Here is a 24,222-nt window from a genome sequence, read left to right on the forward strand (position 1 = left end):
CAGAGGTCAGACGTTTCCTGTAGTTCTTGACCAAATTTGCACACACTGCAGCGGAGATATTGGCCCACTCCTCCATATAGATCTTCTCCAGATCTTTCAGGTTTAGGGGCTGTCACTGGGCAACATTGAGTTTCAGCTCTATCCAAAGATTTTTTATGGGGTTCAGGACTGGAGACTAGGTAGGCCACTTCAGGACCTTGAAATGCTTCCTACAGATCCACTCCTTAGTTTCCCTGGCTGTGTGTTTTGGATCATTGTCATGCTGAAAGACCCAGCCATGACCCATCTTCAATGCTCTGAGGGAAGGACGTTGTTGGCCAAAATCTCGAGATACATCACCCCCTCCATCCTCCTTTCGCTACGGTTCAATTACCCTACCCCCTTTGCAGAAAAGCACCCCAAAGTATGATGTTTCCCCCACCATGCTTCAAGGTTGTCCAAACACGACAAGAGGAGCCGATACTAATAAGTGGTATTTTGGTCTTATTTCACCACATGACCTTCTCCCATGCCTCCTCTGGATCATCCAGATGTTCATTGGTGAACTTCAAACAGGCCTGGACATGCGCTGGCCTGAGCAGGGGGACCTTGTGTGCCCTACAAGATTATAGTCCATGACATTTGTTACTAATGGTAATGTTTGAGACTGTGGTCCCAGATTTCTTGAGGTCATTGACCAGATGCTCCTGTGTAGTTCTGGACTGATTCCTGTCTTTTCTCAGAATCATCCTTACTCCATAAGGCAAGATCTTGCATGGAGCCCCAGACCGAGGAATACTGACAATCATCTTGTGTTTCTTCCATTTACTAATAATTGTGTCAATAGTTGTTGCCTTCTCACCAAGCTGCTTGCCAATTGTCCTGTAGCCCATCCCAGCCTTGTGCAGATCTACAATTTTTTCCCTGGTGTCCTTAGACAGCTCTTTGGTCTTGGCCATGATGGAGAGGTTGGAGTGTGTTGAGTGTGTGGACAGGTGTCTTTAATACAGGTAACAAGTTAAAACAGGTGCAATTAATACAGGTAATGAGTGCACAGTATGAGTTTTTCTTTAAGAACAACAGGACTGTGAGAGCCAGAATTCTTGCTGGTTGGTAGGTGATCAAATACTTATTTCATGCAATAAAATGCAATTTAATTATTTAAAAATCATACAATGTGATTTTCTGGTTTTTATTTTTAGATTCTGTCTCTCACAGTTGAAGTGTACCTGCAATAAAAATTACAGACCTCTCTATGCTTTGCAAAATCAGCAGTGTATCAAATACTTATTTTCCCCGTTTTCCTGGATGACTCAAGGCTGCATTGACCCCTAATTTTAGTAAGTATTCTAAAGCAGAACAAACTGCCCATAGAACAGTAATTAACAACAGCTCTACTGAGGGTCAGATACATGTGCGGATTTGAATTTGGAAATGGATCCCTAACCTCTTATGCCCTTGTGCATCAACTGTATGTCCACTCCTGATTCTATCCCTCCTAGGGTTAGATACTGCAGCTCACAGCTAAAATCTACTTTGGCTTCGCCTTTTTCACCAAGAGGCCCACTCTGTACACCATGTATTCTACCACAATAGTTACACACCAAAGCCTACTGTACAGCACAGTCCCTCAGTAACTGGAGCTCATTTTGCTTCCAAGCTACAGTATCTCTCATGACTACTCCATACACAGGAGCGCTCGGTTCTGCAAAGCCCTCCTGTGTTCTCTACTAGACTAGACGGCTACCGCCAGTCTCTTCTGGCAGCGGCTTATCTCTTTGAGAACATAAGGATCGACTTTCTGAAATTGGGATGGAGTCAGGAGGCCCCCCATATACATTAGACTGTCGACCAAGCCCCCTGATATTGGCGGGTTCGGTTGACATTCGGCTAATGTGTATGTTGCTGTAAGGTTTCATGTGTATACATGGATTCAGAATCAATACACAGTATGCTCCAGCTAATGCTTTATATCAGAACAAACCTGTCATCAGAAGTACTGTTTTCAGTGTTGATACATGGCGCTACCAGTGGTATCAAATACAGGACAATTAGTGCTCCTAAGTGAGGCCTGAATTTCTGTATGTGCATAGGAGAGTTGTTATACAGCATGGACGCTTCTAGTAGAGAATATCTCTGTATATATGGGATCCAATAAAACATACCTTGATTTTTTTCTGGCAGGTTTGTTAGGTATACAACAGGTTAGAAGAAATTACTTGTAGGAAGATGGAGATGCAGAAGAGGATTCAAGTACTTACAGTGGGTGAAATAAGTATTGAACACGTCACCAATTGTCTAAGTAAATATATTTCTAAAAGGTGCTATTGACATGAAATTCTCACCAGATGTCGGTAACAACCCATCCAATCCACACAGGAAAGAAATCAAACCATAGATGTCCATAAATTAAGTTGTGTGTAATAATGAGAAATGACACAGGGAAAAAGTAATTAACACATGAAGAAAGAGAGGTGCAAAAAGCCCTGGAAGGTCATGATGCCAGTTGAAATTTATCAGTAGTTAGAAAGCAATCCTGCCACTTAGTCAAAAATAACTTTAGCTGGTTCAAATGATGACATATAAAAAGATGTCTCATTACCAAGTTGCCACAAAAAAAACAGCTCATGATGGATAAAACCAGTGAGCTGTCTCAAGACCTTTGCAACCTTATTTTTGCAAAACATACTGATGGCATTGGTAACTGAAGAATTTCGAAACTACTGAAGGATCCAGTGAGCACTGCTGAGGCCATAATCCAGAAGTGGAAAAAACATAATTTCACCATAAACCAGGCACGACCAGGTGCTCCCCTCAAGATTTCAGACAGAGGTGTGAACAGTAATATCAGAAGGGTTGTCCAGGAGCCAAGGACCACCTGTGGATAACTACAGGAATACCTGGAATAAGCAGGTACAATTGTTTCAAAGAAAAACTATAAGTAATGCCCTCAACCTCCATGGCCTGTATGCAAGCTCACCACGCAAGACTCCACAAAAAGCATGTTTAAGAGCATTTAAAACTTGCTCAACAATAGATAAGCCTGTGAAATACTATGAGAGTATACTCTGATCAGATGAGACCAAAATTGGACACTTTGGATGCCATAATACACACCATATTTGGAGGCCAAAAGGCTTTGCTTATCATCCCAAAACATCATACAAACAGTGAAGTTTGGAGATGGAAACATCATGGTGTGGGGCTGTTTTTCAGCATACGGCCCTGGCAAACCTCATAACATTAAAGGAAGGATGAATGGACAAATGTACAGAGACACTCTTGATAAAAATCTAAAGCTCAGAGTTTATAGAAGGAGCCCATGGAAGCTTCAGGATTTGAAGAGTGTGTGGAAGAATGGGCCAAAGTTACACCTGAGCAATGCGTGCGACTAGTTTCTCCATACAGTAAGCGTTTTGAAGCTGTCATTACCAACAAAGCCTTTTGCATGAGGTACTGAATACATTTCAGTAAGCAAGGTCAATCCTGTAGGAATATATTTACTTAGAAAATTAGTGACGTGTTCAATACTTATTTCATCTGCTGTATATGGAATACAGTGGAGTGTGTGACAATAACATTTAGAAGCCTTTATCATGCAGCGTAATGCAACATTGTAATGTATTTTTATGTCACGTTCTCATATACTTACTTGCTGTCAAATAATAAAAACATTCATTGTTGCCTGACCATATGGAAAGGAAACTGGTGCACAACTTGTCTACTATATCGGAGCTCTACTTGTAAACCAAAAGGCCTCGATTCATCAAGCACAACTTGAGTACAATCCTTGCGGTAGCGCTATCTAATGAATTTGCTGCATCTTACCCCAGCGCCAACACTGGCGACCAACATGATAGTCTTGATGAATCGGGGCCATTGTAAATTAATACTAAATCAAGTCTACTTTAAAAATATATAATGGATTTTTAAAAAAAGCAACATCTGGGTCAGAAATCACTGGTAGAAATGTCAGTGTAAAGCTAAGAAAGTTCCAATAATCGAACAGAAGCTCCCGCTGCATTACCAAACAAAGACATAAAAATAAAGCCTAACTGGGAAAGGTGCTGCGGTGACTACATCAGGCAGAGCCATTTCTTTGTAGAATAAAGACATCTTTACTTTCTCCTTTATTGGATTGACCTTCATTTCCAGCTGGGATAACATTTTACATACTTCAGTGCACAAGTTCAATAAATAAACTTATGAACTTGAGAGATAATGCACAACTGATGCACTCTCGCCATATAGTAACCATGGCATATTAATGTGCGCTCAGCACTGACAGTCTACTTGTAGAAGAACGTCTCCATGTGCAAATCCTCCTGAGATTACATTTTAATGGACTACTAACAGGTTCTAATGACAGAAAGTTAATCATTATGGAGTTTTAACAATTGCATAGACTCATTACACTAAGTATAAATCATTTTAACCTGCACCTGTTGTGGAACGATACAAGAACATATACTCCATTACCATAGTCTAGGAGGCGTAGGTCTACCCAAGGCACCATGCCAAAAGATATGCATTTATTAATAGTCACTAAAGATCTTGCTATGTAAGCTATAACAATGTGGCTATTATGGACAAAAATGGCTTTGGAAAAGAGTCATGCACTCATTTTGTTAACCCAGCAGGGTTTGGTAAGGCTTTAGATTTGAATGCATAAACCAAATTTTTATACAAAAAAATTGCACTGGAGCAACCAAGAGAACAAGTGTGTCCCACACAGAACAGGATATATAAAGACCAGCATTATAGATCCTATTGTGGTTGAATGGACCTCTGCCATCAATTCTACTTTAATGGGAATCTATCACCATATTTTTGCTATGTAATCTGACAGAAGTATGATGCAGGATTTAGCAGTATGTAGCATAAAGCATGTAGCAGTATGAAGAATAAGAGACCCGGATTCTAGTGATGCATCACCTAGTGGTCTATTTTGATAAAAGTCCTGTTTTCTTTACTGCAGATCCAGCAGTGCTCTGAATGCTGAGCTCTATATAGCCTCGCCCACACCCAATTGGCACTATGGAAACTGTACATGGCAGAAAGCTGCTAAACAGTGGCGAAGGTGGAGTTACACAGAACAGAAGGACTTCTTGGCATGAGACAACTAGTCAAGTCGTGATAATCTCCTGTTGATAAAAAATGGAAACTACAACAAACAGCCCTGTACGTGAAACATCACTGGAATCAGGGTCTCTGTCTCTACCTCATGCTGCTGCTCTCAGACTACATGGCAAAAACTTGCCGAACGATTCCCTTTCAGAGACTTGCAGGCAATGCTCTACAGAAAATAAGTATGGAAATTAGCTCTCTCACAGAGAGAAAGACGCAATCTGACAATATTCAAATACAGAATTGCTTGTAATATTCCATACCGAGCAGGACTCTTCATGAAAAACCAGTATTTCCCCTATGGAACACAGATCAGTTCTGTAGATGTTATTCTGGTCATACAGATTGTAGATTATGAGCCCTCGCGGGCAGGGTCCTCTCTCCTCCTGTACCAGTTATGACTTGTATTGTTTAAGATTATTGTACTTGTTTTTATTATGTATACCCCTCCTCACATGTAAAGCGCCATGGAATAAATGGCGCTATAATAATAAATAATAATAATACAGATGTGTGACCGCTGCAGTCAATTACTGTCTGCAGCAGTAATCAGCTGTTCACCACTGTGGCAACTGATTCAGTGATCAGCACTGGAAGAGGAAGCTCGGAGACCAGCAAGGAGCAAAGACAGTGCTCTGAATCAGCAGAGAGATCGGTAGTTCAGTTCGGTTGTTTTTGTATTATATTCAGTTCATGGTAGGCAATATTTTAGGAAACATACACCTTTAAAATGATAAACTACTATGAACAGAACCTCTCATGAATCTTGCACCTCCCATGCCACCCATATATCACATGGTAAAGTGCCACAAAATATGATAGTGCTACATAAATGACTAGTAATAAAAATAGATAAAATCTATGGCCTTATTAGTAACCCATTGCATTCCAATTTTGAAACCTAGCTTAGTAAGTGGTGCAGAGGTCATTAGTGGCAGGAGACAATAGTGAATGAACTGTGCAGTGTGTTCTGTCGCTTGGCTTCCAGTGTAAGGCTCTTTCTGGCAGACAGGAAGCGAGCATGCTGCACGCCACACACATATAAATAGAACATCATTCCTAAACTCATTCTCAAAGACATAGGATTCCATTTGTTTAGTAAATATTCCCATGGGATGTAAGCTTGTTTTACCCGTCTTTCCTGCTAAGTAGAAGTGTTTATCCAATGCCTTCAATTAAATCAGTGATTAAGAATTAAAAAAGGCTTAGGGTTATGCCTCGCAAAGAACATCATTAGTGTACAACAGAAAGTAACTTATCCATTACAAAGGCCTTACAGTATGCTCACTATTTCTGTAAGTAGTTATATTGCAATTACTATATATTATGCCTTGCAGAAATTGAGAAGGAATTTCAATATGCACTTTCAAATATTAATTTAACTAACAATTTATTATTCTACATCGGGTTGCCTGCTTGACAAGCTTTCTCAAAAATGTGACTTTGAGATTATATATTGGGGTATTCACCAATTACATTGCTCTTAGCATGCAATGGTAGTCAATTCTGCTCAGTAGATTTTTGACATTGTGCAATATGCACAGTGACAGTGCGCTTGCTCGCCATCTCTGATCAGAATTAAGGAGCAGGCAAGAGAGCGCACTGTCAGTTCGTGCTGTAAGACGAATACCTGATGTGCAGAGACCAGCACAGACCCCGCAAGTGTCACGACTGCAGACTCTTCATTGTGATAACTACTTGTTTGACTATCCCAGCATGCAATGAGTTTCTCAAATAAAGAGTCACGAAAGAGAAAGTAGTAAAAAAAATTAAACAGTTTGTGTAGTGAGGGAACAATAGGGAATTTTTAATTAAAGTATATTAGAAAAGAGTATAGTATATATATATATATATATATATATATATATATATATATAGTATATACTAGAAAAGAGTATACATTAAATAGATAGGCGTTTACGAGTACGGTAAATTAAAAATGTTTTTGGACAACCCTTTTAATGAATTTGGTGCATCTTACTCCAGTGGTCTCTTCACCAAGACTGCTAGTCTTGATGAATCGGGGCCATAGTATATTAATATTAATCAAGTTTTCTTTAAGAAGATTAAAAATGAAAAAAGGCTTAGGGTTACGCCTTGCTAAGAACATCCTTAGTGTATAACAGAAAGTAACTTTTCCATTTACAAATGCCTTACAGCTCACACACTATTTATGTAAATAATTGTATTATAATTAATATATATTATGCTTTGCATAGACAAAAAGTGGGCGGCTTCAAGGCGGCTTTGCCCCGTATTCACATGTAAAGCGCCATGGAATAAATGGCGCTATAAAAATGTATAATAATAAATAAATAAATAAGGAATTTCAAAATTAATTTTCAAATCTTCATTTCAGTGACAATTTGCTTCTATTCTTCATAGGATTGTTTGTTTGACAAGGTTTCTCAAAAACTTGATTTGGAGATTATACATTGGGGTCTGGACCAATTACATTGCTGTTCTCTTTCATAGAGGGATTTCAAAGCTGGAATCTTTAGAAATCAGCTAATGTGAAAGTGGTTGTACAAAACCAACTATTCCTTCAATTACCTGGAATCATCAGCCTATTAAAGGGACTCTGTCACCTGAATTTGGCGGGACTGGTTTTGGGTCATATGGGCGGAGTTTTCGGGTGTTTGATTCACCCTTTCCTTACCCGCTGGCTGCATGCTGGCTGCAATATTGGATTGAAGTTCATTCTCTGTCCTCCATAGTACATGCCTGCACAAGGCAAAATTGCTTTTGCGCAGGCGTGTACTATGGAGGACAGAGAATGAACTTCAATCCAATATTGCAGCCAGCATGCAGCCAGCGGGTAAGGAAAGGGTGAATCAAACACCCGAAAACTCCGCCCATATGACCCAAAGCCAGTCCCGCCAAATTCAGGTGACAGAGTCCCTTTAAAAGATAATAACATAACAGTGGCGGCTTGTTAAATGTATGAACCCTGGAGAATCCTTCTCTATTGGTCAGCAGAAAAACGGGCAGGCTAGGATCAGCTCAGTACTGTAGGTCATTAACTGGGATACAACTGTTTACGTCGGACTTAGTAAGGTAGTCACAGACTTTCTGACATTTACAAGGGATCGCGCGGCTGTTTCTAACCCCTTCCGATTGGGTGATTTTCTATTTTTGCTATATTTGCTATTTTTCCTCCCCCTTTTCCATGAGCTTTTTTTTTTATTATTCCCTCCACATAGCTGCACGAGGGCTCATTTTTTTGTGAGATGTGTCTTAGTTTTTAATGACACCATTCATTTTGCCACTTAACGCAATGGAAAAAGAGGATAAAAATACAAGTGGGGTGAAACTGGGCAAAAGTGTGTGTTCATTGTACTGTACAAATGACCTGGAAACATGATTCTTCAAGGTCAGTCTGATTACCGCAAACTTGTAGAGGATTTTTTTTATGTAAGTGGCGAAAAAAGTTGGAAATTTGTACAAAGATAAATGACAGGATCACTTTTCCACTGATTGCACTGTGTGAGGGCTTGTTCTTGGTAATATAACATTTATAGAAATACTATTTAAGGGTAGGTTACACCTCGGCACTTTGACTGACAGCCAGCTTTGTAGCATGTGTGCGCAGAGCAGGCTGTCAGTCACGGTGTTGGGAGGTTATTACAGCCGCCATTCAGATTTTATCAAGCGGAGGCTAGAACCGCTCCGTGAACGCTCCTAGACAAAAAGTGGGCGGCTTCAAGGTGGACAGGAGCACATTTCCTACCTGAAGCCCCACATCCAGTAAGATGTGTATGATTTTTCTGCTTATTTACCTGCAGATTACCACTAGATCTGCAGGTAAATGGCATTTCCAGACTGACAGGTTCCCTATAAAAGGGAATTGTGGAATTGGTGAGGGGCACGGGGCATTGGTGCACTGAATACATGGCTTTATCCATGTTCAAGGTATAAGATTGCCCAATAAAATCAGACCCCAGTCCAGAGCCTCTCACCTAGCCAAATTAGTTCTCATGCTTCGCACTGACGAGGGCCAACAGCCCGAAACACCGTGTCTGCGAATTGAGATACTGATTTGGCTTTTATCTTAAGTCATATTGCACGACTCGTTAAAGGGTTGATTGTGACTTGTAGGATCGCTACTTCCAACAGGTGGCGCTATAGAGTTTAAGTCCTCTTTTTCTCAGAAGAGGCAATTTGCACAATAAAATAGCAAAAACTATATATAGCAAGGATTTCTACAGCTTTACTCTGTCACCTTTGCAAATAAAATGTCACCTTACATTAGCTATAATTTAAAATGCAATAATTGTATTTTTAAGCTTCAAATCTAGTGTAAGCCACGTTTCCCATAGCTGATATTCCACTCACAATTTTTGCCAAAAACCCAAAAATGTTTTTTAAAGATTAGGCAAAGTATACATCCTTTCCATTATGGGCGAGACGTAGGTAAACTAATAATCCTCCTTCGCATGTAGTTTTGGCTCCTGAAATCTGAACCTTTTAACAGTGTATATATCTGGATTTGTAAGCGTCTAGTCATCATTTATTGTAGCCTTATTTGGATATTCCTGGGAACATCGAACTTGAGGAAATCAAGTTCAACGCCTGCAATCAATGTTGGTTAAACAGCAGACAAACACTGACCTCTGCTGGTAGAAGATGATATAGCATTGCTAAATATGAGCAGCTTGTACTCTTATTTCCAGATCACATTTACATATCACACAGAAAACTTATTTGAAAGGATCATAAATAAAAGACTCTCCATACTTACTTGTCACAAAAAACTTCTTAGTGAATGTGCAGCTATCAAAAGCAGCAATTTTTTCTTGCAGCACTACCACAAGCACCCTGTAAGACAAAGTCAGAAATATCAAAAATAGCACAACAAATAATATTTGATCTGCAAGCATAAAAGGCTGAAGTAAAGTTGTGATAGTACCCTGAATTAACATGGCAGGCTGATGTAAAGTAGACGTGCGAAATGTTATTGATTAACTATTTTGTGTGACCTATCTCTCTGATTTAAGGGGATAAGAATTAAAAGTTAAAAGTTTGAAAATTGCTAAATTTGCGCCAAATTTCTGATATTTTCACAACTAAACACAAGTCATATAAAACAAATGTTACCACTAAGGCTGGCGTCACACACAACATATATAAAAAAAAATCGAGAATCGCACAAATGTTTCATGAACAGTGATCCATGTGCAGTGCGACACTGCGATTTTTTTCTCCAAAAAATATCCATGTGTCATCCGTATGGTATCCATATGACATACATATGGAGAGATTTTCTCGCCGGTTTGCAAAATGGACATATAATGTGTCCATGGGCTCAAATATTCTTGAAAACATATACCGTGTATATATATATATATATATATATATATATATATATATATATATATATATATATATATATATATATATGCAAAGAATTTAAAAACCCCTAAAGGTAAAATAGATACAATATAAGTCATAAAAAATCCATATACTGTGTTAAAAGCAGGGGGTGGGGCAGGGGGGCGGAGGAGGGGGAAGGGTAAAATATATATATATATATATATACATATAATAGAAAGGGAATAAATTCCAAATATGGGAAAGTGAGGACTAAATAAATCTATAGCCTCAAAAAGTGCACAGTGCCAAATAACCAATCAACAATGCAATATAAGGTGGAGGACCAGTGGCCCCTAAATAGATCAGCACACACTAAAACCAACTATCAGTGAACAAGTGCATGTGAGAAAATAACAAGATAGTTTGCACAGTAAAATGGATATCTTCTTGCCTGGGTCCCTTGTTTATCCGTTGCTCTGAATTTGCTGTTATATTAATGTGTGTGTGTTTTTAACCCTTTCTATTGGATTAATAATAGATAGGTGTCTTATTGACACCTCTACATTATTAACCAGGCTTAATGTCACCTTACAATAACAAGGTGACATTAACCCGTTATTACCCCATATGCCAATGCCAAAGGACAGTGGGAAGAGAGAGGCTAAGTGCCAGAATAAGCGCATCTTCCAGATGTGCCTTTTCTGGGGTGGCTGGGGGCAGATGTTTTTAGCCGGGAAGAGCAATAACCATGGTCCCTCTCTAGGCTATTAATATCTGCCCTCAGTCATTGGCTTTCCCTCTCTGGCGGAGAAAATTGTGCGGGAGCCCACGCCAGTTTTTCCGTGAATTATCCATTTAACACCTAGAGCTCCCAAGTTTTACACACAAACACTTCTAACATTATTAGTGAGGAATATATACAAATCTAACGGATATGAAATGGTTTACTGTATGTAAACCATGTCTCATACCCTGTCGGGTTCGGTAAGGATTTAGCAAAAGCCGGTAATTGAATTACCGGCTTTTCTGCTAGCTAGATCTGTATTAAATAAACGCATATATATATATCTACCTATACTAAGTGTAGACATTTATTTTATCTATTATATTTTAACCTGTCAGTGGGATTTTACATTACACCGCACTGAATTTCCGGCTTTTCTATAGGACACCGGTGCGTATTTATGATGGTCCGTGTGGAGTGCGAGTTTTTCTCTCACCCATAGACTTTCATTGGCGTTTCTCGACCGATATACAGTGAAAATCGCGGCATGCTGAGATTTCCCTCGCACATATAATAAAACCGAGAAAACAACGGATGATAGGAGCTGCCCCATAGATTAACATTTTTTATCGCATAGCACTCGTCCATATTACGGTCTAGTGCGACTCCGGGCCTCACATGAAGTACAATATGTCACTGGAAAACAATCTGAGAATCAGTGGGATACGTTGAAGCATTCCACACTGGTCAGATTTTAACCCCTTTCCGACATCAGGCGTATATTTACGCAGATGTCGGACTCCCTCCCACCCAGTGAGCAAGTGAGTAATTCTACTACATACAGGCGATCTGATCATCGCCTGTACTTAGCAGAGCCGATTGTGGGTTGTGGCAGCTTCAAATCACCCCCCTTTCGCCCCATTCAAACTAAAAAAACAATAAAAAAAAAAATCAAACATACACATATTTGGTATTGCCACTTTTAGAATCGCCCGATCTATCTATAAAAAAAAGATTAAGCTGACTGCTAAATGGCGTAGTGAGAAAAAAAAAAGTAAAAAAGCCAGAATTACATTTTTTTTGTCGCCGCAACATTGCATTAAAATGCAATAATGAGCGATTAAAAGATCGTATCTGCACCAAAATGGCATCATTAAAAACATCAGCTCGGCGTGCAAAAAATAAGCCCTCACCCGACCCCAGATCACGAATAGTGGAGACGCTACAGGCATCGGAAAATGGAGCAATGGTTTGTTGTTTTTTTTAACAAAATTTGGGAATTTTTTTCACCACTTAGATAAAAAACAACTTAGACATGTTTGGTGGCTATGAACTTGCAATGACCCGGAGAATCATAATGGCGGGTCAGTTTTAGCATTTAGTGAACCTAGTAAAAAAGCCAAACAAAAAACAAGTGTGGGATTGCACTTTTTTTTTTGCAATTTCAGCGCATTTGGAATTTTTTTCCCCGTTTTCTAGTACACGACATGGTAACACCAATCGTATCGTTTAAAAGTACAGCACGTCCCACAAAAAATAAGCCCTAACATGACCATATTGACGGAAAAATAAAAAAGTTATGGCTCTGGGGAGAAGAGGAGCAAAAACGAAAACGCAAAAGCTCCTTGTTGGAGAAGAGCAAGTTGTGCAAAAAGTACTGATACATTGAACGTTTGGATACGAGTACTCTAAAGTTTAGAGACGGTCACACTAAGATCACCTGAAAAAGTCACAGTACATTTTGGGTTCATCCTGAAATTTCACTGGAATGCCAAAAATCCCAAACTGTTTGTGAGTAGGGTAATTCGAAAACACCATGAGATAAAAATGTAAGTTTTGCTGGTTGCTTCTTTAAAAAAAATACAAGATATTTTCTATTTAACCCTTTATGATGTGGTCCCGAGCCTATGGATCGAAGGTGAGTGCATCTCTATGGTCAGTGACAAATATATACGGTACATCACAATCATATTGTTGGACCTTCCACTGCACACACTTAGGTTATTGTATAAAGCGGTGCTCTTGATGCAAGTGCTGAGACTGAGGATAAGTCCATCCCCTAAGCTAATGACAAGGATGCAGGAAGCCAATGGGCTACCATGGCCACCAGAGTCTAATTAAGGCTGACCCATAGAATGAAGATACCATATTATTTATAACTCACTATACCCCCTAAACCATCACCATGTCCCTGCTCCATGCCATTTCTACATTCTCACAAATGAGAGCTTGTAGCTTGGTGATTTCTATAGATTTTCAAAATCAAGCTTTATCCTGCATTCAATACACTATGCATATGTTCAGGACTAGCTTAGCAGGCTAACCTTGCCTCTCATCATATAAGCACTCTCCTCTGTGTGCAATTTACAGAATTTGCAAGAGCAACGTCACCATCGGCTCCTTGCAAAAACTCATGCGTTCCATTCTGCCTCCCTAGGCATGAGCATTGCAATGATGAAGTTGGGGAACGGACTTTTTGCAAGGAGCTGATGGCAGGATCACTCTATTTAAGCCGTGCGCAAAGGGGCATATTAACAATATGGGAGGCAGGACTAGTCTGGGAAAATCCTCACCCCTGCTGGATTAGTTCTGTAACATATGCATAATATGTAATAATTAATAATAATAAAGCTTGAAGCATATAGAGATTGCCAAGCCAAAAAAAAGGATAGTTGGAATGCAGAATTAGCATGGAGTGGAACCATAGGGATGGTTTAAGGAGCCTAGGACCGATAAAATGTCAATGTAAATGATTAAAAAAGTTTTCACCTCTAAAAGCCCATAATAGAAGGGTATTTAAATAAGTTATATCAAGATATAAATCTGTCCCCTATCCATAGGATAGAGAAAGATTAACTTCCTGATCTCTGTGGTTTGACCACTGGGATCCCCTCCTATCCAACTGGTTGTTCCAACAGTGAGACTCCCAGTCTTATGATTGTTCCCAATTCCAAATGTCATTGATTCAGAGATTTATTCAGAGTAATGCGTCAACACTGTAGGACCATAGGTTGCACATGCTGTACCTGTGTCTTTCTTAAACCTTATTAATAATGTTACGAGGTATAAAAATAGTATGTAAAAACACATGTAACGAGAACATATCCAACATTTGGGGACGTCTTGGTCATTAACATTGATGGCTTATCCTTAGGATAGGTCATCAATGCCTGATCAGTGGAGGTGTGACACCTGGCACCTTGCCTATCAGCTGTACCCGGTGTAGTCAGAGGCCGGGATGGATGTGCATTACCCAGCCATGGCCACTATTTCATTGATGGAGCTGTACTGTGCTGAGTCATGCCAGCCGCCTCTGACACCGGCTGATCGGTGGGGAATGTCAGGTGTCACCCCCACCAATTATATACTGATGACCTATCCTAAGGATAGGCCATCATTGTTAAAGTCCCAGTCAACCCCTTTAATAGTTTACTGCAGAAAGTTAGGTATAAGGAGTGAAATTGTACACTGGTCAAGCACTTGGTGTAAGATCAATTTGGAGATGAGTGAAATAAGCCAAATTAATAATTAGATGAATCAATATCAGAAAAAATTGCATGAAAATGGATTTACAAGGATAGATTTTCACATTAGGTGTTTCCTGTTTAACACAATAGAGTTATCATGTTTACAAATTTAGATCTGTGATACGCTCTCAGGAAAGGAGAGAAAATGCTGTCCTCATGGTTTTATTATTCTCTGGGGAGTAATCGATCAAGTTCAGTTAATGTGACTGTTCCGGTAGTAAGTCCCACGATATGGAGCTTGATGAATCAACCCCCTCTGTCTCCATTTCCTTTGTCATTTCCTACTTGCTGCAAAGTCATAATGTTGTTCCACATCACTGCAGTGATGGAAATGCGTCCTGTCGCCTATGCAGCAAATGTGTAATGGGCTTATCAAATCCTACTTTCGATAACAATATTATACAGTATGAAATAAATGTTATACAGATAAAACTTTCATACAAAAATCATCATCTTATCATCTTTCGCAATGTCAAATGCATGATTTTTAACACCTTTCCGATGCAGCCAGGTCTGGCGTTTCTGACCAGGACAGATATTTTGAATCTAACGCGTCACTTTTTGTGGTCCCTCTGGAATGCTCCAACATGTCCCAGGGGTTCTAGAATGTTTTAACTTGACACAATGTACTTTATTAGACTTTCATGATTGTTCTTGTATATCTAAGATTATTTTGGCTATATCCACATGATTATTACAGTGACTAATAAGTTCAATATTTTATACTGCACGGCACTTTAACTGCTTCTATGTGTGTCTACATGTTTGCTATTACAGCCTTAGGGAAAGACTCTTATCTATTTTCTACACAGTCTCTATACTGGGTGCCAATCACAGTGCATCATGCTTATTTGGTTAGCAGGCTCTACTATTATGTATTAGCAATTTACGCTACTGTATTGATTGGACACAGGAGGTCTGGTTAGCCATAGCTCCAAGGTGGCCATGGGTTGTTTGTTAGTTTTTAAATGTTTTTAATGTGTTTAGGCTTTTTGTATACCAATAAAACATTTAATATTGTATGGTGATCCCTGTGTTCATGCATGTTTCGTTTATCTTGTTACATAACAGTGGCTGATGAATAGCGCTCTCCTTCTCCAATATCGTTGGAGGCCATCATTTCTGCTCAGCATGAATAGATTTTCATCAGTAAACAGCACTGAGGCGCACTGGTCCATTGTCCAGCGTAGATATTCCCTGGGCCATTCAAGACAATGACGCATGTGCCTGGTGGTGTAGTCACGTACCCTTGCAGGTCCTCTAGCATGTAAACCATTTTGAATGCTCTGATATGACACTTGGCTGCCTTTCACCTCCTTTAATTGTGCCTGGAGTTGTGTGGCATTCATCAACCAGTTCCAAAGGGCATTGTTCATAATGAAGGGGTCATCAGTGTGAGATGTGGCCATAGGACATCCACCTCCTTGCCTTTTTGTGACTATTCCAGTCTCTTTCAATCTCTCTGAGATGCACACACTAAGCTCAGTAGCTACTTCTGTCTGAGAACATTGTGCTTGAAGCCTCACAATGGCGAGAAACTGTTGATCAACTGTTAGGTGTCGCCTGGCTCTCATGATGTCAAAATGTGAATAGCATGATGTGAAGGACTGTTTAAATAGCAATTCTAACTAAACACTGAGATTTATTGGCCGATTCATGGATCAAACAACTGTTGTGAATTCTGCCATTAACCCCTTTCTGACCTCGGACAGGATAGTACGTCCGAGGTCAGATCCCCCTCTTTGATGCAGGGCTCCGGCGGTGAGCTCACATCAAAGCCGGGACATGTCAGCTGTTTTGAACAGCTGACATGTGCCCGTAATAGGCGCGGGCAGAATCGCGATCTGCCCGCGCCTATTAACTAGTTAAATGCCGCTGTCAAACGCAGACAGCGGCATTTAACTACCGTTTCAGGCACGGCAGTCGGAAATTATCGCATCACCGACCCCCGTCACTTGATCGGAGGTCGGCGATGCTTCTGAATAGTAACCATAGAGGTCCTTGAGACCTCTATGGTTACTGATCGCCAGGAGCTGTGAGCGCTACCCTGTGGTCGGCGCTCACAGCACACCGGCATTTCTGATACATAGCAGCGAACATCAGATCGCTGCTATGTAGCAGAGGCAATCGCGTTGTGCCTGCTTCTAGCCTCCCATGGAGGCTATTGAAGCATGGCAAAAGTAAAAAAAAAAAAGTAAAATAAAATGTGAAAAAAAATAAATAAATAAAAGTTTAAATCACCCCCCTTTTGCCCCATTCAAAATAAATCAATTAAAAAAATCGATATTTGGTATCGCCGCGTTCAGAATCGCCCTATCTATCAATAAAAAAAAGCATTAACCTGATCGCTAAACGGCGTAGCAAGAAAAAAATTTGAAACGCCAGAATTACGTTTTTTTGGTCGCCGTGACATTGAATTAAAATGCAATAACAGGCGATCAAAAGAACGTTATCTGCACCAAAATGCTATCATTAAAAACGCCAGCTCGGCACGCAAAAAATAAGCCCTCACCCGACCCCAGATCACGAAAAATGGAGACGCTACGAGTATCGAAAAATAGCGCAATCTTTTTTTTTTAGCAAAGTTTGGAATTTTTTTTCACTACTTAGATAAAAAATAACCTAGTCATTTTAGGTGTCTATGAACTCGTACTGACCTGGAGAATCATAATGTCAGGTCAGTTTTAGCATTTAGTGAACCTAGCAAAAAAGCCAAGCAAAAAACAAGTGTGGGATTGCACTTTTTTTGCAATTTCACCGCACTTGGATTTTTTTTCCCGTTTTCTAGTACACGACATGGTAAAACCAATGATGTCGTTCAAAAGTACAACTCGTCCCGCAAAAAATAAGCCCTCACATGGCCAAATTGACGGAAAAATAAAAAAGTTATGGCTCTGGGAAGGAGGGGAGCGAAAAACGAACACAGAAAAACGCAAAATCCCAAGGTCATGAAGGGGTTAAAGTGAACCTGTCAGCCGATTTGGCTGAGATAAGATACGTCCATCACCTTTTAGGGCTTATACACAGCATTCTATAATGCTGCATATAAGCCCCCAACCTAACCTGGAAGAACTGAAAAATAAGTTTTATTATTCTCACATGCGGGGCGGTCCGGTCCGATGGGTGTCATTGGTCTTGGTCCGGTGCCTCCCATCTTATGATCGCCGCCCTCCAACTTGCTTCTTGTGGATGAGGTGACCTTGCATTATCCACACAGCTCCCCGGCATTGTGCTCCTGCGCAGGCGTAATTCCCTGTTGAGGGCACAGCAAAGTACTGCAGTGCACAGGTGCCGGAATAGGCCAAAGAGCCCCAGGCACCTGCGCACTGCAGTATCTTGCTCTGCCCTCAACAGGGCAGAGAAATAAGCCTGCGTAGGAGCGCTGAGCCTGTGTGGATGATGCAGGGTAGCATTATCCACAAGAAGCAAGCAGGAGGGCGGCAATCATAAGAAGATGGGAGGCGCCGGACCAAGACCAGCGACACCCATCGGATCAGACCGCCCTGCAGTTGAGAATAATAAAACTTATTTTTCAGTTCTTCCAGGTCGGGTTGGTGGTTTATGTACAGCATTATAGAATGCTGTATATAAGCCCTGAAAAGTGATGGACTTAACTTAAAAAGGCCAAAACTGCTGGCAGGTTCACTTTAAGCTCCTTGTTCGAAAACAGCAAGTTGTTTAAAAAAGTACTGACACATTGAACAGTTGGACATGTGCATTCAAAAATTTAGAGAAGGTCACATTAAGTTCACTTAAAAAGGTTAGAGGGCATTTTAGGATCATCCTGAAATTTCATCGGAAAGCCAAATATCCCTAACTTTTTGTGAGTAGGGTATATAATAAATTGGGTACAGAAGTTCAATACAGTATGTTCTGTAAATGTTTTCAGAATTTCCTGATCTAAGAATAGAGGCTTTTAGTTGAGCTGAATCTGTGCTGCACTTTATGCACCTTATGCTGTGGAGTCGGAGTCAGGGAAATTGAGGAATTGGAGGTTTGGCTTACTGACTCCACAGCTCTGATTTTTTCATCGCCATATTCTGAGAGCTGGAACTTTTTTATATTTGTTGGCAAACAGAGCTGAATGAGGGCTTATTTTTTTGCATAATGAGTTGGAGATTTTTTTGGCACCATTTCGGGGCACATAATATGTTCACCAGATTTTTCAGAAGTAGAATGAACAAAAAACAGCAATTGTGTTAGGTTGCCGTCACACTAGCAGTATTTGGTCAGTATTTTACATCAGTATTTGTAAGCCAAAACCAGGAGTGGGTGATAATACAGAAGTGGTGCATATGTTTCTATTATACTTTTCCTCTAATTGTTCCACTCCTGGTTTTGGCTTACAAATACTGATGTAAAATACTGACCAAATACTGCTAGGGTGACGGCAGCCTTATTGTTTTTACTTTTTATTTTTTGGGCGGTTCACTGTGCGGTAAAATTGATCAGACCGATTTATTCTTTGGATCAGTACGATTACAGCAATAAATGATTGATATTTATTTATGCTTTGCTGCTTTTACAGACTAAAAACAATATTTTCCAAAAAACGAATTTGTTTTTGCATCATCATTCTGAGAGCTGTAATTTTTTTTTTTTTTTTGCCGAATGAGCCATATTAGGGCTTGTTTTTTTGTGGGAAGGTTTGAAGGTATGAGTTTCCCTTTTTGAATTGAAGAACTGAAATAAATGAACTTTTTGATGATATTCTAATTTTGTGAGAAGCACCTGTATGTGCTCTTGAGCTCTCTGTATGTTATCTTTTTGTGTACATTTATTAACTAGTAACATATTTCAGTAGGACTAAGTCAACTTTAATATAGTGGTATATTTTTTGGCTTTACATAACTCCTATTCATTAAAATTATTGCATTTCTAGGACAGCATTATGTTTTTTATGTGTATACCTTATATCTTTCATTTGTAACACTTACTTTATTGTGCCTATATAACAGGTGGGCCATACTAGGCATGTATTTATATTACATTATACTATCGAGATGAATCATTACAACTATTTGAAGGGTATCATGTGTGGTCTCTGCCTCTGTTGGACCTTTTCTGTTTTTTACTTTTTTTTTATCTACATTTTTATCACAATCATGTAATAAATAAAAATTAAATATTTTACATTGACTGTGTTACTCCTGTTTATTTATAATAGGTTGTATAATATAGGAAACGGTCTGCTTCCCCATTAGACAAAAATATCCCAAAAAATATGAATATGTTACATAGGTGAATATGAGGTATTCATGAGAAGAGTGCTCCCAAGTTTCTCGGTCTTCATCACAGTCACTGGCAGGCTGGTGTGCATCCAGACAACCATTTTAAGCAAAATACAAGTTCTTGATGATAGTGATAGGGAGTCACAAAAGCAAAATAATTAAAATAGTGCACATACCCCAAAATATACAGGCTTTATTTATTTGTTCTCTATTATATGTACATTTGCGGTCCAAGTAAACTGTGTGGAGACCAAGGTAACAAGTTCACTTAGTGAATCTCAGATGGAATATATTTTCTTAAACCATGTGTATCGAGTATATGTTGATTTGATTATTTTCTTTCATTACTATGCTGGTAAAGTGATATATTAATAAACACACTCTTGGGTAATAGGGAAAACTGTGCTGTGGAGTTACACACAAATGCACACATTACATAGGATATATCAGCTTTTTGGAAATATATTTTTAATGTTGAAATCTTTTGTTTTGAGGAAAACAAAAAAAGTCCAGATGAAAGACAGCACGACGTTCCTCTCTCCACTGTGCTCTCATTATCAAATTTCATGCTCTTGGGTTACATGTTTACAGTTCTGTACAAACAGACCGAGGAAACATGACATAAATGAGAAAACATATTTGCTCTTGTTGACCAATATGTTAGAAAATCAAAGTCACATTTCTGCTTGACAAAAAGCAGAAATAGGGCAAGAAAATCATACAAAGAGAAATCTGCCACAGCTTAATTCAATTTAAGTCTGGGAAACCTCTGTCAATGTGACAGAGTCAATCAATCGCTAATAATTTTACATTTCACCAATGTGTACATTTCTTTTAGAAGGAACAGACTGTCCAAAACTTTGGAGCGGACCAATTTGGAAGACTACTGTTTCAAAGTTTGACATGTCAATTTTTAGATTTCAATATTTAGGAGATGGGATTATTCTAGCCAAACAACTAATATATTAAGACATTGCCCTCCAGGCAAAAGAATCTGGGCCAGCGTGGACAGAAGTCAATAGTGTGACTCAATATATTTTCTGACTCTCTCTTTAGTGATTCTGCTGCCCACTTTCTGTGCCCTTCTTATGGTTGGAACTCATTTACCACTGCCGCAATACACTCTTGCACCGCCCTCCCGTTTTTTTTTTTTATCTATACTTTGGCATATTTCTGACCCTTGTTAGAGTCATTTTTTTACTGCTGGATTGCTTGTTTTTACATATATACTGAAATACATACTTATGCAGTTAAAGACTACCCTGCAGGTTGCTACACTGACACGCCACACTGTATTACCTAATTCTTTATGCTAAATAGCACCATTAATAAACATGTATCAGTTCAGAATCTTTCTGAAACAGGTTCTTCCATGAACACAGTACATTTTAATAAATAGGTGTTCAAATAATAATAAGTTCCACAATTGGATGAGTTAAAAAAAAAAAAGTTCCTGTGCTGAGATAATATTATAAATGTGCCCTTGCTATACATTGTTAGTTTTTGTATCCAACGATGCAGAGTTGCTGCAGCTTGTGGTCAGTACATACCACATGCCCTGGTTTAGGATAAGTGAGTATACAGATGTAACAGTAGGGGTTCACTACTGTTTTCTGAGGTGACATTTCTTTGCCTGTTTTATTCACAGGAACGAGTGTTTCTGTTATATGTACAGCCCTCTGAGATCATCATAAATCAAGTCAGTGACTTGGGAGCTCTGGTAAGATCACAAGTGAGCCCCTGCTGTTTGGGTGTATACTCACTTATCATAAGAGCTGTGGTATGTGCCTACCATGAACTGGAGTATCTGTGCACGGTCAGACACAATCATTACACAGTACATAATAGGAGAACATTTATAAGACTATCTCAGAATAGAAACATTTTTTTAACATACCCAGTTGTAGAACTTACTATACTAAGATGTATTAATTAAAATGTACTTTGCTTGTGGGACAACCCCTTTAATGCTGTTTCAAATTTGTTTTAGTATTGCATCAGAAATTGCCACTGGTTCTCTCACCTATGCAGTACTATGCTGTACTGTTATGACTGCAGTTTGGGAAACACTGCCATAGAGTATCTGAATTTTACTGCTAGCTTTTCACATCAAATGTGAAATTCTTAGACATATTCTATTTTTTTTATTTTCCCTCTTACGTGTTTTATATGACACTTATACTTTAATATCTTACCTTTTGTTGCAATGCAGATCATAGATTGGTGTTTTGAACTGAATTGATTTCACCATCTCTCCAGTCCGCAAAGAGTATAAATCCACACAGCAAAATGGTTGGCTTGTGCTAAAAAATAAACAAAATGTATATTGAAAACAAATATATACAGATTTGTAGAATAGTTGCATTTCTTTAAATGTGAGATGTATTTCACAAAATACATAATAAACCACTGGGTTGCAGATGGATGTATATAAATAAGCCATTTTAATTACAGGGATTGTCCAATTAAAAAAAAAGTAGCACAATGGATATGGACTTCTTCAGGTTCAATTCTTTCTTGTTTTACTTAAAAAGCATGTTTTTGGGGTCTGAATATAATTGTTGCAATTGGGTTTCATTAAAAACTTTGCAGAAAGAAATTAACTAATAATCTGTAAGTGACCGAGTTCTGACAGTTGCGTTTTATATGCGAATTGCCTCTCAGAAAGAAAGAGGACTTGAACTCTCTAGCGCCACTGTTTGTAACTTTTATCTGTTTTTTATTAAAGGCCAATTTACACTGCTAAATTATTGTGAACAAGTGTTCCTAGGATTTCTTGTTTCATAACCTTACAGTCTAAGGCCGGTTTCACACGTCAGTGGCTCCGGTATGTGAGGTGACAGTTTCCTCACGTAACGGAGCCACTGACACACGTAGACACATTGAAATCAATGCATCTGTGCAGATGTCATTGATTTTTTGCGGACAGTGTCTCCGTGTGCCAAACATATGAATGGCGGCTTCAGCACCAGATGCAGGGGACAGCGTGTGGTACCCAGTGGGCACACGGGCGGCACACGTTTGCGGCACGTGTGCCACACTGATGTGCCACAGAAACGCACGGGCACACGGACACGGATAATTCCCGTACCGATTTTTCCGGTACCGGAATTATCTGGACGTGTGGGACTGCCCTAAACAGGATGTTGTTCACTCTACGAATTAGCAAAATGCTTGTCAGTCAAGTGAAATGATCTTTTGTGCTTATAAAAAGATAAGTCTTCTAGTACATGTTAATCAATAGATCTTGGAATAACAATAATATCCACAATTGGATATGTTTAAATAAAGTGTCCCTGTGCTGAGATAATCTTATAAAATGTGCCCCTGCTGGGTACTGTATAATGGCTGTGTCTGACCAAACAAAAACATGGTAAATAAAAAAAAAATGTGTCGCCATTTTCTGAACAAACTCATATCTATTTTCATCGAAGAACCTATGTGAAGGCTGATTTGATGAGCAATGAGATAACATTCTTAATGTCACAAGTGTGTCACGTCCTCCTGGGAGATCTGGGGTTAGAAAATCATTACATATTGTGAATCGCAGGTCTTCCATTTAGCATGTATGTTTTGTGTTCTAAATTAAATGGATTTTGTTTCCTTTGGTGCGGAAGAGGTTAATGACCCTTTCTATGCTGGTTAGGAACGAGCAGCTCCATCTCACAGCTGCTCCTGACCTGGTCATGTACTCGCTCTATAAAATCTGACCAGACCTTTTCTTCCTCGCCAGTTTACTACCTGGTTCCCTGGAATTATTGTGCGGACTTGTAGATCGTTTGCTGCTGCTGGAGATTGTTGTCTGCTTTCCTCATTTACCTATTCCCTATACACATCTCTACCTTTGGTGAGTGTTTTGTATGTTAATTGCTCTTTGTTATCCCTGTTTGTCTTACATGTTTATTTCTGTCCCAGGCCTCCTGGGGAAGGGGAGGAGACAGCTTAGGGCAGCGGTGGCGTACCTATGGCAAGTGCCATCGCCATTCTGCATCAGTGGACCAGGGCCGGCGGGTGAGGAGTCTAGCGACGCCAGTCCTCACTTCAGCTGACTATGTGTCCTTGGACACACATCCAGTTGAAGTGTATTGCTGTGTACGAACTTGTTGGGTCCGTGCGCTACAATACACGCTGCTGGCCAATCAGAGGCCAGCAGCTGACGTCAGCGTACATGCGTTTGAATGCATGGCAGCAACGTCATTCGCTTCCCGTCGCTTGGATACTGAAATCAGCTGCTGGCTTCAGAAGACGTTTCTGCGGGGGAGAGGAAGGATAGAAGAAGAGTGGCAATGTTTAGTGTTTTTTTTTTCTTTCTATGCATTGA

The 24,222-nt window shown here is 39.5% G+C and overlaps 1 protein-coding gene across 5 annotated transcripts in view; it reads right to left on the minus strand.

Annotated features, from left to right (window-relative positions):
• Positions 1-24,222, minus strand: part of BCAS3 (BCAS3 microtubule associated cell migration factor) — a 1,718,074-nt gene that overhangs the window by 1,453,797 nt on the left and 240,055 nt on the right. For all 5 annotated transcript variants that reach the window (XM_069757219.1, XM_069757222.1, XM_069757218.1 and 2 more), the window contains 2 exons: positions 22,097-22,204; positions 9,848-9,924 (listed from right to left, as the gene is read on the minus strand). In XM_069757219.1, the coding sequence (XP_069613320.1) occupies positions 9,848-9,924; positions 22,097-22,204 (185 nt within the window). The remainder of the gene's footprint in view (positions 1-9,847; positions 9,925-22,096; positions 22,205-24,222) is intronic.

This window comes from Ranitomeya imitator, chromosome 3 (assembly GCF_032444005.1).
Source record: "Ranitomeya imitator isolate aRanImi1 chromosome 3, aRanImi1.pri, whole genome shotgun sequence".
Taxonomy (NCBI): Eukaryota; Metazoa; Chordata; class Amphibia; order Anura; family Dendrobatidae; genus Ranitomeya; species Ranitomeya imitator.